This window comes from Caretta caretta, chromosome 1 (assembly GCF_965140235.1).
Source record: "Caretta caretta isolate rCarCar2 chromosome 1, rCarCar1.hap1, whole genome shotgun sequence".
NCBI lineage: Eukaryota > Metazoa > Chordata > Testudines > Cheloniidae > Caretta > Caretta caretta.
The window spans coordinates 78,874,833-78,890,739 of record NC_134206.1 but is presented as its reverse complement, the minus strand read 5'-3'; the positions used below and the strand labels follow the sequence as shown (position 1 = coordinate 78,890,739).

The following is a 15,907-nucleotide window of genomic DNA, read 5'->3' as shown; positions in this document are numbered from 1 at the left end:
ACTTCTTTATACTGTGCTTGTGTGGGGCATAATTTGTTTGGAGCCAGGCTTGGAGGCACTGCATATGTAATCTTGCATGTCGGACAACGAAGGTCGTGGTGGCCATGTGGCCTAGAATTTGTACGCAAGTTCTGGCAGACACTTGCGGGCTATTTTGTGCTGTGGAGATCAAATTGGTTAGAATCAGAAATTGTTTTGTCGGTAGGGAGGCTGTTGCCTCGAGGGAGCTGAGGTCCACTCCAATAAATTCCAGGTGTTGAACTGGTGTTAGAGTTGATTTTTGAATGTTTATTTGAATGTTAATCTGGTAAACAGAGTTATTGTGTGTTCGATGGACTTTATGACTGCCTGACTTGTTGGTGCTTTCAACAGACAGTTGACCAGGTAGGGAAAATCATGATTCCCTCTCTACGTAGATATGCAGCTACTACGGATAGTACCTTTGAGAAATACCCGAGCCGCAGTGGAAAGGCCAAAAGGTAGCACTTCATATTGGAAATGGTCATGTCCTAGTGCAAATCATAGGAATTTTCAACGTGAGGGATGAACGGATGGATATATGAAAATATGCATCCTGGAGGTCAAGGGCTGAGAACCAGTCCCCTCTTTCTACTGCAGGGATTATGGTGCTTAGTGTGACCATTTTGAATTGCTGTGTTTTCACAAATTTGTTGAGTCACGATAGGTAGAGGATAGGCCTCCAACCTCCTGTTTTTTTCTGTGAGAGAAATTGGTGGGAATAGACCCCCTTACCACTGTACTCGGATGGTACAGCTTCTACTTCTCCTAGAGTCATGAGGTGGGTTACCTCTTCTTGCAGTAGACCAGTGGTGGGCAACCTGTGGCCCACTGGGGTAATCCACTGGCAGGCCACGAGACAGTTTGTTTACATTGACCATCCAGAGGCATGGCTCGCAGCTCCCAACGACCGCGGTTCACCTTTCCCAGCCAGTGGTAAGTAGTTTGCTTCCACTATTCCTATTGAAAGGCAGTTTCTGAGACTCAGTCCTCTGATAGTTAGAAACATCATTCTAATTTCCAGCCTAAAATTTATTCATGTGCAGTGTATACCCTTTGTTCTTATTGTCAACATTATCCTTTAGCTTAAATAGCTTTTCTCCTTCCCTGTTGTTTTACTACCCTGCAGTATTTATAGAGAGTAATCATATCCCCTCTCAGCCCTTCATTTAGCTAGGCAACACAAGCCAAGTTCTTTTAGTGTCTTGTAAAATAGGCTCTCCATTCCTCTGCCCATTTTAGTAGCCCTTCTCTGCACTTCATCCAGTTTTAATTCATCTTTCTTGAATATGGTTGACAAGAATTGTATGCAGTATTCTCTTTAAGTCCAGAAAAAATTATCAAATGTAATGACACAAATATACTAGTATCTCTTTAGTTCAATTTGTGTATATGCATTTTAAAATATACTTACTGTTCTAAGAGATGCTCATATTTTCCTAAAGCATCTTTTTCAGCCACAACTGCTCTTTCTTTTTCAGCCACAGCATTATCTCTTGCTTCTCTCAAATTTCTGAAGTAAAAAATAAAATTATTCTGTCAGCAAGCATGCGATACATATATAAGCATGGTATATATGAACAAGAATTTTAATAAACAAACAATATTAATTTATATCTAAATCTCTTTTTTAGTCATTTTGGACTGGCTCACAAGAGCTGTATGGGAGTGCTAACTTATTTTGTGAATAGCTTCTCATACTTAATAGTTGACTATTTGTTTTTTTTACACAAAAGTCTTAATTTACAATAATTTTCCCATCCCCGATTTCATATACATTTTTACCAATTGTGACTTACTGGTCTCAAGTCTACATCATTGCCACTGATTATATATCCCCGTTTCTCAAAATGCATTTACTACCTCTTTGAAAAACAAAGATGTATGAGACTCTTTTCTGCAATTATATTATTCCATATAATCTTTTTTGCTTTTATGCTGGTCAATTAAAAATAACCCTTTCAGCTGCTTTAGAAATTTTACAAAACTAGTTTTCTGAGTTACAAATTTTGAGAATTAAGACAACCCAGCATAGCTCACTTTTGGGCCAACAGAACACAAAATTTGTCTGACATGCTCCAAGATTTGTATAGGAAACAGACAGATTTGATTTAAGAAAATCCAGCCCTAAAACCTGAATTGAACACAGCAGATCTCCACTTTTAAGACCTAGCAATATTACTTTGTACATAATGTCAATGTTCTTTATATAATTCACATTTAGAGCCTAATCCTATACAATGATGATTATTTGAATTCCCACAGCAGGATTAGATCTTCATTCATGTATAGAAATGACACACAAAAATGTTAAAGAATGTTAAGATTGCAAAGTCAAGAATTCAAAGTTTGGAAAAGGATTAAGGGTGCCTGAGCCTATGAGGTTGAGTGATAGACATCATCCCAATTTTATACCTAGGGAACAGAGAGATTAAGGTAAAAAGTCTACATTAATTTTGGGTGCCCAATTTGAGTAGCCTAGGAACTGATTTTCAGAGCACTTAGCATTATATAGTACTTTATGTGTTCAGAAACAACTCCCCACTGACTTCAGTTGCTACTATAAGTGTTCCGGCAATCAGAAGCAGGTATCTCAGATTGCATACCCATAAAATAAGGAACACAATTAGTGACCATCGGTGAAAAGTTTGGTTTATGTGACTTGACTAGCATCCCCACCCTACCCTGGACTCCTCTCCCCACTCTCAGACTCCTTGCCCAGCCAGTTCCAGCCATCCCTGGGCTCCTTATTCAATCTGTCACAGAGTCTGTTTCTGTCCCTGCAGTAGTTTAGAATAGGCTCAGGAATGTACTGAGCCTTACTTGTCCACCAGCCAGGAATCATCCTTCTTTTCCTCTTCCCATTCCAAGTTACCACTTTTGAACTCCCTTAGACCCCTTACACTTCTGTTCCAAAAGACAAGAGACCAAAATGGAAGAATGAGAACAAGGAGCTAGTATCATAAGGTTAAGGCAGATCAAAAGATCCCCAAAGGATAGAATAAACCTCAGATGAGGAGCTCAAACACCAATCCTATGTCTAGAAAAAAGACATTGTTCAGGTCCAAATTCCTTAGAACCAGAAGGACAGAATGACACACAAAGACTTTAGTGGCACTCAGGCTTCACTGAAGATGAAGTGGGGACAATTCTATGAACCCTTGGTTCTGAAGGCTGACTAACTGAAACAGGAGATGTAACACTGAAGCCCAAGACACTATAAATAGGGAAAGGTTTACAGCTGAGAAAGAAAGACATAAAGAACCTAAGTAGTATTTGAAACAGCAATGACACCATAGGCTCTCCTACACACTGAGATAAGCATATAGATTTGAATGGGCTGCCAGCTCTGGTAAACCTTAGGACCAATGAGCTCACTGTCACCAGCTTCCTTCTACACAGAGGATCTGCTCACCACCAACACAGCTGTGCTTCCTCAGTCTTTGAAGCCAAGTGGATCTTTGAAACCAAGTGGAGTTGGAACTTCAACCCTTCTTAGCATAATGTGCAAAAAAAGATGTGAAAAAAGACCTTCCTACCATGGGATTTTGATGTTGGGGCAGTAAAAGAGTCCCTCAGTACTAATCTTGATGGATCTTCTACTTTGGACTAGGCCAGAAGTTCCTTAAGTGCTCCTCCCACACATGGAGTTTTAAGAAACCCTCCCCCTCTCTCAGAGTCCCAAGGATCAAACAAATGTAGACTTACTATCAGCCCAGACTGTGCCCCCCATACCTAACCACCTGAAGCATAGCACATGGTCATCAGCATCTGAATATGTAGTGTCAAGATTCATACATCTTAAAGTTGGTATTACTGGCATCAGCCATGGTACTGATCAGGGTGGATAAAAATCAAGGATTTAAAAAAAATAAAGTAAAAAAATTGGATTTTTTTAAATTTAAATCAGATTTTTTTGATAAAATGCTTTTTGAGAGAAAAAAACCTACCTAAAGATAGTTTTAATTAATATATATTATAGCTTAAAGATATCTCACCATGGAATAGGGATTATACATTCTAATTCTATAGTATGAGACAATATATTCATGTAATGTTTAAGAAAAGATTTATAAATGAGTTCCAATAGTTCATGGATTAGGGACCCAATTTTATGGGGTTCCAGAGGCTTCTGTATAGCTTATTTAGATTAATCTATCTACCCAATGGGACTCAGTGCTCAGTCTAGAAGATACCATCAGAGATGCTTAGTTTTGCAGTTCTCCAACTGTGGATTTGTGTCTCCAGAGATAACATGCTTGTTAACAGCAAAAATGTTTTAAAATAAAATAAATAGATAGAGGTGAGAAATAACAGACCTATACCCTATTGTCCCTCTGCAAATTTGTGTACACCAGGGGTAGGCAACCTATGGCACGCGTGCCAAAGGCAGCACACAAGCTGATTTTCAGTGGCACTCACACTGCCCAGGTGCTGGCCGTCAGTCCATGGGGCTCTGCATTTTAATTTAATTTTAAATGAAGCTTCTTAAACATTTTTAAAACCTTATCTACTTTACATACAACAATAGTTTAGTTATATATTAAAGACATAGAAAGAGACCTTCTAAAAACGTTAAAATGTATTACTGACACGCGAAACCTTAAATTAGAGTGAATAAATGAAGACTCGGCACACCACTTCTGAAAGGCTGCCGACCCCTGGTGTACCCAGAGTCAATCCCTTACTTCTCTCTAAAAGTGTCAAAAAGATTGTTGGGGGTGGAATAGAGCTAGATAAGGAGAAGAAGTCTGGAGATAAATGTGAGAAGGGAGGGACAGGCAGTAGAAACAAAAGTGAAACTGTTTGAGCAGCATATTCCAGAAGTCTTGAGGTCTTTCTGAGTGTAGCCTTCATTGATTTGAGATCTACCATACCATGCTCTCACTGGAAGGGCAAACTTATAATGGCAGGAGGCCATAAAAGAGACCCACTTCGGCAATAAGAACCATTCAAGAAATACAAGTTTGATGATGATGTTTTAAAGAAAGTCACAGAAGTGAACTGCTGGAAGTCACTTAAGCACTTGGATTCAGAGACTGTTGAAGTGATATTTTCACTTTTAACAGCAGTAGATTCTTCTGCCAGCGTAGAAAGAATATTTTCTTCCCTTGGACTAATTCATTCAAAATTGATAAATCGTTTGGGACCTGAAAAAGCAGGAAAGCTTGTTTTTCTTTTCCAGATTATGAACAAATAGGAAAATGAAGGTGAATACAATTGAGTTAGCTGCAGAAGCCAATATTTTAAGTTTCTCATGTTGACCTGGCTGACTTAGTTGATTTAATTTTTGTTTTTGCTTTTTAAAATACCTCATTTAACTATTTTAGTTAAAAACAATTTTAACAAAAACAAATCTGATTTTAAAAAACTTGAATGTTTAACTAAATTCAGCAACTCCCCCCAACCCCCCCCCCCCCCCCCAAAAAAAAACCCGAGGAGTACTTGTGGCACCTTAGAGACTAACCAATTTATTTGAGCATAAGCTTTCGTGGACTAAAACCCACTTCATCGGATGCATGCAGTGGAAAATACAATAGGAAGATATATAGATACAGAACATGAAAAATGGGTATTGCCATACCAAAAAGTCGCAATTCTCCAACAAAAAAACTTCAAAATCAAACTCCAACGAGTGACTGCAGAATTGGAATTAATTTGCAAACTGGACACCATTAAATTAGGCTTGAATAAAGACTGGGAGTGGATGGGTCATTATGCAAAGTAAAAACTATTTCCCCATGCTAATTTTTCCCCCTACTGTTACTCACACCTTCTTGTCAACTGTTTGAAATGGGCCATCCTGATTATCACAACAAAAGGTTTTTTTTTTTCTCCTACTGAAAATAGCCCACCTTAATTAATTGGTCTTGTTACAGTTGGTGTGGCAACACCCATTTTTTCATGTTCTCTGTGTATATATATCTTCCTTCTGTATTTTCCCACTGCATGCATCCGATGAAATGGGTTTTAGCCCAAGAAAGCTTATGCCCAAATAAATTTGTTAGTTTCTAAGGTGCACAAGTACTCCTCGGTTTTTTTGCTGATACAGACTAACATAGCTACCACTCTAACCAAATTCAAAAATTCACATGCTTGTTTTGTTAAAATATTATATGTTTGCTGTTGAAGCAAAAAAATCCCAAATACATAACATTGTTGTTTTTATTAAATAAAACAATTTAAATATCTGTCTGGTGATGTTCTCCAACTAATACAGCATGGCAAGAAAATCCTCCAAATAGTAATGATTAATGTGCTGAATTGGAGATATTTATGAAGTCTTTGGGAGGTGAACTCTCTGCTTCAATTACCTTCGGTAAATGAAATAACCAAACAATCATTCATTTTCTGATATAGCTGTAAAACTAATCTGAAAAGTTTTCAAAATAAATCACTTAAAAACGTATAGTTTGTACCTTCTAAAAATGAAATGTAGATCTCTCTCTAAGTTGTGAAGAATATGTATTAAAGTTATAACAACCAACAAGAATGCACTTTTATGTAGAAACACATGATTAAATCGAATCTTCCTGATTAGTGATTTAAATCATGATTTAAATCAATTTAACTCAAATCCACCCTAGTACTGATACGAAATAAAATTAATGAGTTTATACCTCATACCTGTCCACAACAGAACAACAAGAAGAGTCAAAAAATGCAGAGAACAATACAGCAGGACAAAGTCTAAAGAGAAGCTGTGAACGTACAGATTAAAATACTCTATAGTCATATCCTCCCACCCCCAAAATAAAATCCCCCCTTAAACTGAAACCCAACCTCTGAGGGCCCAGAGTCAAAGGTACCGCCTCAGGCATGAAAGAGGTTGCGCTCATGCTCAGTCAGACGAGCAGGCGAAAGCCCTCTATCTTCCTGCGCTTTTTGCGAGGCACCAACAACTGCGAGTGGTGGCGGGTCTCTGCACGTGAGGAAGTCTTCAGTGCTGGGGAGTGACAGTGCCGAGGGTCGCTGACCTCTGAGTCCTTCCTCTGTGGACCTCCCTCATTGAAGCTGGTGCACTACACACTGATGCCAAAGTACCCAGTGCCGGGTCCACGGGGATCGATTCTGATTGTTGCTGCAGGTCTGCCTCGATGAGCAGAAGTTTCAGCCTGTGGTTCCTTTCCTTCTCGGTCCTGGGCAGAATCCTCTGCAGATTTTGCACTTGTCAGTCTGGTGAGATTCCCCCAGGCACCTAAAGCAGGATATGTGTGGGTCAACTTTGGTATCAGCTTTTGGCAGACCCCACATGGCTTAAAACCCCTGGGACTGAGGCATGCCCTGGCTCCGGGAAGCAAAAGGGGAAGAGAACCCAGGCGAACAAGGGGGTTAAAAAACTACACTACACTACACTAAGAACTATTACCTATTTACAGGTAATAATTAAGAGTCCACTAGGGGATCATTCGAGAATGAGAGAAAAAAGAGAACGCTTCAATGACGGTGACTGGCGATAAGAAGGAATTGGGGAGGCGGCAGGTTGGCAGGGTCCTATATGCAGCACCATGAAGGCATGACCCAACAGCTACTGCTAAAGGAAAAACCTTCCGGCAACTTTGCATGCGGCGCACACACACCTACTTGGAATCAACATGAGCAAGCACTCAAAGAAGCATGTTCCTGTTTATCAGGAGGAGAGATGAACAAAGTCCCAATTTGATCCTCAACGGACATTCCATCAGTATTTTCCTTGATGGGTGACCACTCCATTTCCTCTGAAGGAGTCATCTCTTAGTTGTCATGCATGTGCCACTCTTCTTGAGGAGGAAATGGTGTCAGAAGTGCCAGTCATCTCTGCACCGATTAAAACACGGGTGGCTCTAGAGGGCAGCAGTGCCTGACATGAGGCCAGTACTGGGAAAGCTGTCGGTGCTGGTGGAGGTGCCTGTGGTACCATGAGGTGCAACGGTGTCAGGTTACCAACAGAGCCAAAACTGGTGACATGTTTGTTTGGCAGCACTGGGAAAAGCCTTCACTGACTCCTGAACATAGGACATAATAGTTGACGGTGTTCCTACATAAGGTATTTCCAGGCAGATGGAGATTTTGGCAAAGGAAGCCCACTAGGTTACCTGCAGCAAACCACAAGACTTGCGTTGTTTGAGGAGCATGGGATCCCCTCAGAACCAACATGTTCTGGATCAGTATCAGTGACAAATACTGCTGCACTGAGTCAAGCTGCAGAGTCATAGCCAAAACCACGGATGGCGGTCCCCTAAACATGAGGGACTACATAGTCTGAGATATGCACACCAGTGAGGTGTCAAAATAATTTGTCACAAGAGTCATATATCGAGGAGAGGTGCATGCCAAGGGCATCACTGACAGGGTAAGGAGTTCAAGAGGTGACATGTCAGTGGAGTAGGAGAACAAAGCCTCAGCTTTCTTCTCCTTGGTCTCCTCTTGTAAAGCAGAATGCTTTCTTTTTTCCTTCTTCTTCCCTGGAACAAGTTCACAAGGAGATCTGAAAACAGTGTCAACTCTAACAGCACAAGAGCAATTTTCGGTGCTGACAACAATGCCAATCTAGACTGCAGTGCCAGAGCCCTCTATTTTGATGGAGCCTGTGGTGCTGAATGGCAGAACAATCCCACTAGATGTTTGTCTCAGGCTAATTGATTTCAGGCTGGTTTCAAGGCTGAGGTGGCAGTGTTAATTCCTCAGGTCTCTTTAAAAAAGTTGTCAGCACAGAGGCAGACCTCAAAACTCCGGAAGGCACATTAGGACAATCTGGTTGAAGGCTTAAGGAAGCCAAATGCCCCTGCAGACTTAACTGTTGTCCTTTGTCGTCCAAGGAGTGAAGATGTGGCAAATCGTGCACTGGGCTAGGTGAGCTTCTCCCAGTCACACTACACAAGCCTCTGCCAGTGTGTCTGTCTCAGTAGCTGAACAGGTCACACACGTTTTGAACCCTCTGTGGTGTTTGGGACCCAACACAGCCTTGGCAGTAACCCAAGGCAAGTGGTCTCAACTACTTTAACTGTACTAGAACTATAGTAACATTAAGAAAAGGACAGGCTAACTAGCTAGTGGACACAAGAAAAAAGTTCCAGTTAGCTCTCTGTGATAATGATGAAGAAACAGAGGTGGCTGTGAGAGAGTACTCCTTTGTATAAACTGGACTGATGTTGTCATCCTAGTGTGACAGGTACTTCTGCATCTTTCTCCTCTCCCACCGGCAAACGTGGGCTTTTTTAATATAATTCCACAGTTCAATGCTAAACGCTGTAGATTTCCCATAAGTGGGAATGCACAGTAGCCAACAAAGAAGGATTTTTATAATGTGGGCAAAACAACATTTTTTTCCCTAATCTTGTTTTTGGAAACAAACAAAGAAAAATTCAATCCGAAGACCACACCAAATGGTTCAAGCGTGGCAATGTTATAAGTAACTGAAAATGGTCCTAATAATGTAAAGTGTCTATTTTAACTGCAAGTGTCACCACCTGCAATACCTAGAACAACTTCTTCTAACTGAGTTTGTATCCAGTTAGAAAGTTAGCACAGTCTGTGTGCACACACATGGTTAAAACAGCCCAAACCATTGCCTAGGCTGGCACAGGGTTGTCTTCCAGCAACTGATTTAGTGCACTGTTTTTGCAATGTAAATGGTACCCTCCTAAAGAACCAATTCTAGGGTGAGGCCTCTAAGAGACTACCAATTAATAGGTAGTGGACCAGTAATGGCAGTTGATGTTTATTTAAAATAAAAATATACATAAAAAATTTTGATTATATATTTGTTTACACTGAGAAAGACAACAACAGTGTGATATATGTTATGGTGGTCACTCTGTTGTAATTGTGTCAGTGTCAGAAACTGATTACAAAGAATTTGTACTTGCAATGGACAGAATCTTACCTTATACCTGCAAATACACTTACCAGTCCTCCTGATCTTCGATTATAGTCACATAAGACTGGATAGGTTTGTGCAATAATTGCTATTACTATGACCTCTTACTATTGGCTGATCACTTTGGCAGAGAGAAACAGTGCCAAAATTCCTACGGTCATAGGTCCCAACCTTTAAATGCCTAAAGACTTAGATAGGTGCTTAACACCATGCATATGAGGCGTTCCACTGAATTCAAATGGGACTACCAACATGCAAGGTATGTCAAAAGCAGGTAGGTCAGCCTTTGCAAGATTGGTATCACAGTATGTTCTGCTGAAAACATAACAGTATAATGAATTGGAGATGTATACTTTTTTTAGATCATAAGTTTTAAACTATATCAAACTTGCTTTCTTTTTTTAAAAAGTAAAAAAAACCAAAAACAAAAACAGAAAACCCCCCTCATGACTCATTTCCCACGTTCCTCATTCCTCTCAATACAGTCCCCTCTCTATTCTCAGATTCCAAGGCTTGTCTCCAGAACAGCTGCAAAGCATCATATATAGGAAACTACCTGACACGTATGTACTTTATACATATTAATTTCACTAGGATATAAATGACAGCAGCACAAAACACAAACCACTAATGCTAACGTGGAAGATAACTTTTGCTTTTGTTGACAATTAATTATTTTCAATACTAAGAATTGTCAGCAGTTATTTTAAGAGAAAGCAAAAAATAAAACTGCACTTTGATTGTAAAAATGTAATTTCGTATGAAAAGCTTTCTTGTAACATCTAAGTTTATTTAATAATGGCTTAACATTAAGTCTAATTTTCTGCACTGTGACCACCCCTTCCCACCATAAAACTGACAACATGATTCACAAATAATAGGAACACAAACACAAAGATGACATATGACAATGTATACCATAATTACGTTATGCCTGATTTTTTTTTTAAATAATGTTTACCTACCTGTTTTCACGTTCATACATCTCCTTTGAGGTGCTTCGAAGCTGTTCAATTTCTTGATTTGTTTTCAATCTAATTTGTTCCAATTCATCACGCAATTTGTTCTCATATTCTGTTTTATAGTGGTCTCTGAAAATTAAACAAATCAGCATAATTTACAGGAATTTAATAGAGAAATAGTTACACCTTCTGGATCACATTATTATTTGCTATGCCATAAATCTCCAAGGACCTGTTACTCAACATAAGTACAGCTGTGGGTTTCTTTCTTCAAAATGTGTGATCTATGCAGCTTACCTAAGAATAGCATCCAGTCTTTTCTTGACAGAAGTACTGGCCTCAGTTATTAGTGACTCACTTAAAACTAATTGTTAGTAACATGTGTGCTTTAGTAGCTCATTGATTAAAAAAAGTCAGGAATTATGTAAGTGGGGTCTGCTGTAATAATTGGGCCTACAGATTTATCCCACTTTGGAGCCTAACTGTGGAAAGTGGATAAAAATGTATAAAATGTCACAAGAAACAGTTACTAACCTGTCCCGTAACTACTGTTGGACATGTGCAGCCACTTGAAGAAGAGGAAATGGTTATGAACCTGTTCAGTAACTGTTGTTCTTTGAGATGTGTTACATATCCATTCCACTTCAGGTGTATGCATGCTAAGTGTACTGTTGTTGGAGGTTTTTCCCTCAGCGGTACCCCTTGGATTCCCCTTGGAGACAGAAGAAGGAGGGGGGTTATAGAATGGACATGTGCAACACATCTCAAAGAACAACAGTTACTGAACAGGTTCATAACCATTTCCTCTTCTTCAAGTGGCTGCACATGTCCATTCCACTTCAGATGACTCACAAGCAGTTTGATCTGGAGGTGGCTAAAGACTGAAGGACCACACGTCCAAATATGGTGTTAGCTCTAGATAGCTGAGAAATGGCATGAGACACGAAGCTATGGACTGAAGACCAAGTTGCCAGTTTGCAAATGTCCAGAACAGACACTTGAGACAGAAAGGCTACAAAGACTGCCTGAGATGTGGTTGAATGTGCAACCACTCTATTTGGCAGCATCACGCCCGCCAAATCATAGCTTAAACAAATACAAGATAAGATCCAGCAAGATCTTTTGAGAAAAGCCTTAAAGGCCCTTTATTCTGTCTGCAATTGCCAGGAAAAGCTGTGAGAAAGACCTAAACAGTTGGTCGTGTCCAGGTAAAAAGCTCGAGGCATTCTAACGTTCAACATGTGTAGTGTCTCCTCGTCCCTATGATTATGAGGCTTAGAAAAGAAAGTTGATAAATATAGCCTGATTAATGTGAAAATAAGACACCACTTTGGTAAGGTACCTTGGGTGAGGGCTTAGGTAAACCTTGTCCTTGTAGAATACCATATATAGTGGTCGTGAAACTAGAGCTCGTACCTCATCCACACTTCTGTCCGAGGTGACTGCAACTAAAAGGCTACCTTCATGGAAAGATGGAGTAACAACCAGGCAGCCAGCAGCTCAGATGCATGACCCGCTAGCTTTGCTAACACCAGGTTTAAGTCCCAATGGGGAATAGGATCCTCTACTTGGAGATATAACTGATCTAAACCTTTAGAAATCTGATCATCACACGATTGGAGAAAAGGGAACAGTTTTCAACTGGCAGGTGGAAAGCTGAGTTAGCTGCCAGCTGGATCTTGACAGAAGTAATAGCAAGGCCCTGTTGCTTTAGATATAACAGATAATCCAACACATAGGGGATTGGACCCTAGCCCAGGTAAACGTCTTTCTGCTGGGACCAGATGTAGAACCTCTGACATTTCACCAGGAAAGTATACCCGATAAAAGGTTTTCTCCTAATTAAAAGCATCTCTTGAACCCCATTTGAACAAATTTCCTCCTGAGAAGTTAGCCACGGAATATTCAGGCTGTCAGGGGGAGGGCCCGTAGTTTGGGGTAGAGGAGATGACCGTGATTCTGAGAGATCAGGTCTGGTTCCAACGATAGTATCTACAGAGCTCAGTTTGAGAGGTTTAGCAGAGGGGAAAACCAAATGCTGTCAAGGCCAGATTGGAGATATGAGTATGACTCGAGCATGGTCCTTCCTCTCTTGGAAGGAGTGGAACTGCAGATAAATGTATACAGGAACTTGTCTGCCCAAGGCAACAGGAGAAACCCTGGGCTATGATCTGCCCGAGAGCAAACCAGTCTATTTGGGGAATCCCCCATTGTTGGAAAATTAATCTGGCCACCATCTGGGCAGAGACAACACTTGTGACTGGAGAAAGATCCATTTGATGGGTCTGCCAGTTTGTTCTAAACACTTGGAAGGCGAGAGGCTTTGAAACGGATTGAGTTGTCAATGCAAAACTCCCAGAGCCTCATCACCTTGTGGCAGAGCAGTCGACCAGGCCCCTCCTTGCCTGTTCACATAGCCCTGGTCTACACTAGGACTTTAGGTCGAATTTAGCAGCGTTAAATTGATGTAAAACTGCACCCGTCCACACGATGAAGCCCTTTATTTTGACTTAAAGGGCTCTTAAAATCGATTTCCGTACTCCACCCCTGACAAGTGGATTAGCGCTTAAATCGGCCTTGCCGGGTCGAATTTGGGGTACTGTGGACACAAGTCGGCGGTATTGGCCTTCGGGAGCTATCCCAGAGTGCTCCATTGTGACCGCTCTGGACAGCACTCTCAACTCAGATGCACTGGCCAGGTAGACAGGAAAAGGCCCACAAACTTTTGAATCTCATTTCCTGTTGGGCCAACGTGGCAAGCTGCAGGTGACCATGCAGAGCTCATCAGCAGAGGTGACCATGATGGAGTCCCAGAATCGCAAAAGAGCTCCAGCATGGACTGAACGGGAGGTACGGGATCTGATCGCTGTACGGGGAGAGGAATCCATGCTATTAGAACTCCGTTCCAGTTTTCGAAATGCCAAAACCTTTGTCAAAATTTCCCAGGGCATGAAGGACAGAGGCCATAACAGGGATGCGAAGCAGTGCCGCGTGAAACTTAAGGAGCTGAGGCAAGCCTACCAGAAAACCAGAGGGGCGAACGGCCTCTCTGGGTCAGAGCCCCAAACATGCCGATTCTATGATGAGCTGCATGCCATTTTAGGGGGTTCAGCCACCACTACCCCAGCCGTGTTGTTTGACTCCTTCAATGGAGATGGAGGCAACACGGAAGCAGGTTTTGGGGACAAAGAAGATGATGAGGAGGAGGAGGTTGTAGATAGCTCACAGCAAGCAAGCGGAGAAACCGGTTTTCCTGACAGCCAGGAACTGTTTCTCACCCTGGACCTGGAGCCAGTACCCCCCAAACCCACCCAAGGCTGCCTCTTGGACCCGGCAGGCGGAGAAGGGACCTCCGGTGAGTGTACCTTTTAAAATACTATACATGGTTTAAAAGCAAGCATGTGAAAGGATTAATTTGCCCTGGCATTCGCGGCTCTCCTGGATGTACTCCCAAAGCCTTTGCAAAAGGTTTCTGGGGAGGGCAGCCTTATTGCGTCCTTCATGGTAGGACACTTTACCACTCCAGGCCAGTAACATGTACTTGGGAATCATTGTACAACAAAGCATTGCAGTGTATGTTTGCTGGCGTTCAAACAACATCCATTCTTTATCTCTTTGTGTTATCCTTAGGAGAGTGAGATATCATTCATGGTCACCTGGTTGAAATAGGGTGCTTTTCTTCAGGGGACACTCAGAGGAGCCCGTTCCTGCTGGGCTGTTTGCCTGCGGCTGAACAGAAATGTTCCCCGCTGATAGCCACGGGGAGGGGGCAGGGTTGAGGGGGTAGCCACGTGGTGGGGGGAGGCAAAATGCGACCTTGTAATGAAAGCACATGTGCTATGTATGTAATGTTAACAGCAAGGTTTACCCTGAAAGACTGTAGCCACTGTTTTATAAAATGTCTTTTTAAATACCGCTGTCTCTTTTTTTTTCTCCACCAGCTGCATGTGTTTCAATGATCACAGGATCTTCTCCTTCCCAGAGGCTAGTGAAGATTAGAAAGAAAAAAAAATGCACTCGTGATGAAATGTTCTCTGAGCTCATGCTGTCCTCCCACACTGACAGAGCATAGACGAATGTGTGGAGACAAATAATGTCAGAGTGCAGGAAAGCACAAAATGACCGGGAGGTGAGGTGGCGGGCTGAAGAGAGTAAGTGGCGGGCTGAAGACAGGGCTGAAGCTCAAATGTGGTGGCAGCGTGATGAGAGGAGGCAGGATTCAATGCTGAGGCTGCTGGAGGATCAAACCAGTATGCTCCAGTGTATGGTTGAGCTGCAGCAAAGGCAGCTGGAGCACAGACTGTCACTGCAGCCCCTGTGTAACCAACTGCCCTCCTCCCCAAGTTCCATTGCCTCCACACCCAGATGCCCAAGAACGCGGTGGGGGGGCCACTGGCCAACCAGCCACTCCACCACAGAGGATTGCCCAAAAAAGAGAAGGCTGGCATTCAATAAATTTTAAAGTTGTAAACTTCTGAAGTGCTGTGCTTAAAGTGCTGTGTGGCATTTTCCTTCCCTCCTCCACCACCCCTGCTGGGCTACCTTGGAAGTCATCCCCCTATTTGTGTGATGAATAAATAAAGAATGCATGAATGTGAAGCAACAATGATTTTATTGCCTCTGCAAGCGGTGATCAAAGGGAGGAGAGGAGGTGGTTAGCTTACAGGGAAGTAGAGTGAACCAGGGGGTGAGGGGTTTCCTCAAGGAGAAACAAAGAGAACTTTCACACCGTAGTCTGGCCAGTCATGAAACTGGTTTTCAAAGTTTCTCTGATGCGTACCGCGCCCTCCTGTGCTCTTCTAACCGCCCTGGTGTTTGGCTGCACGTAACCAGCAGCCAGGCGATTTGCCTCAACCTCCCACCCCGCCATAAACGTCTCCCCCTTACTCTCACAGATATTGTGGAGCACACAGCAAGCAGTAATAACAGTGGGAATATTGGTTTCGCTGAGGTCTAAGTGAGTCAGTAAACTGCGCCAGCGCGCCTTTAAACGTCCAAATGCACATTCTACCACCATTCTGCACTTGCTCAGCCTGTAGTTGAACAGCTCCTGACTACTGTCCAGGCT

The 15,907-nt window shown here is 42.0% G+C and overlaps 1 protein-coding gene across 7 annotated transcripts in view; it reads right to left on the bottom strand.

Moving 5' to 3' along the window:
* Window positions 1-15,907, bottom strand: part of PIBF1 (progesterone immunomodulatory binding factor 1) — a 172,049-nt gene that overhangs the window by 120,534 nt on the left and 35,608 nt on the right. For all 7 annotated transcript variants that reach the window (XM_048852196.2, XM_048852172.2, XM_075129007.1 and 4 more), the window contains 2 exons: window positions 10,843-10,968; window positions 1,433-1,531 (listed from right to left, as the gene is read on the bottom strand). In XM_048852196.2, coding sequence (XP_048708153.1) covers window positions 1,433-1,531; window positions 10,843-10,968 — 225 coding nt within the window. The remainder of the gene's footprint in view (window positions 1-1,432; window positions 1,532-10,842; window positions 10,969-15,907) is intronic.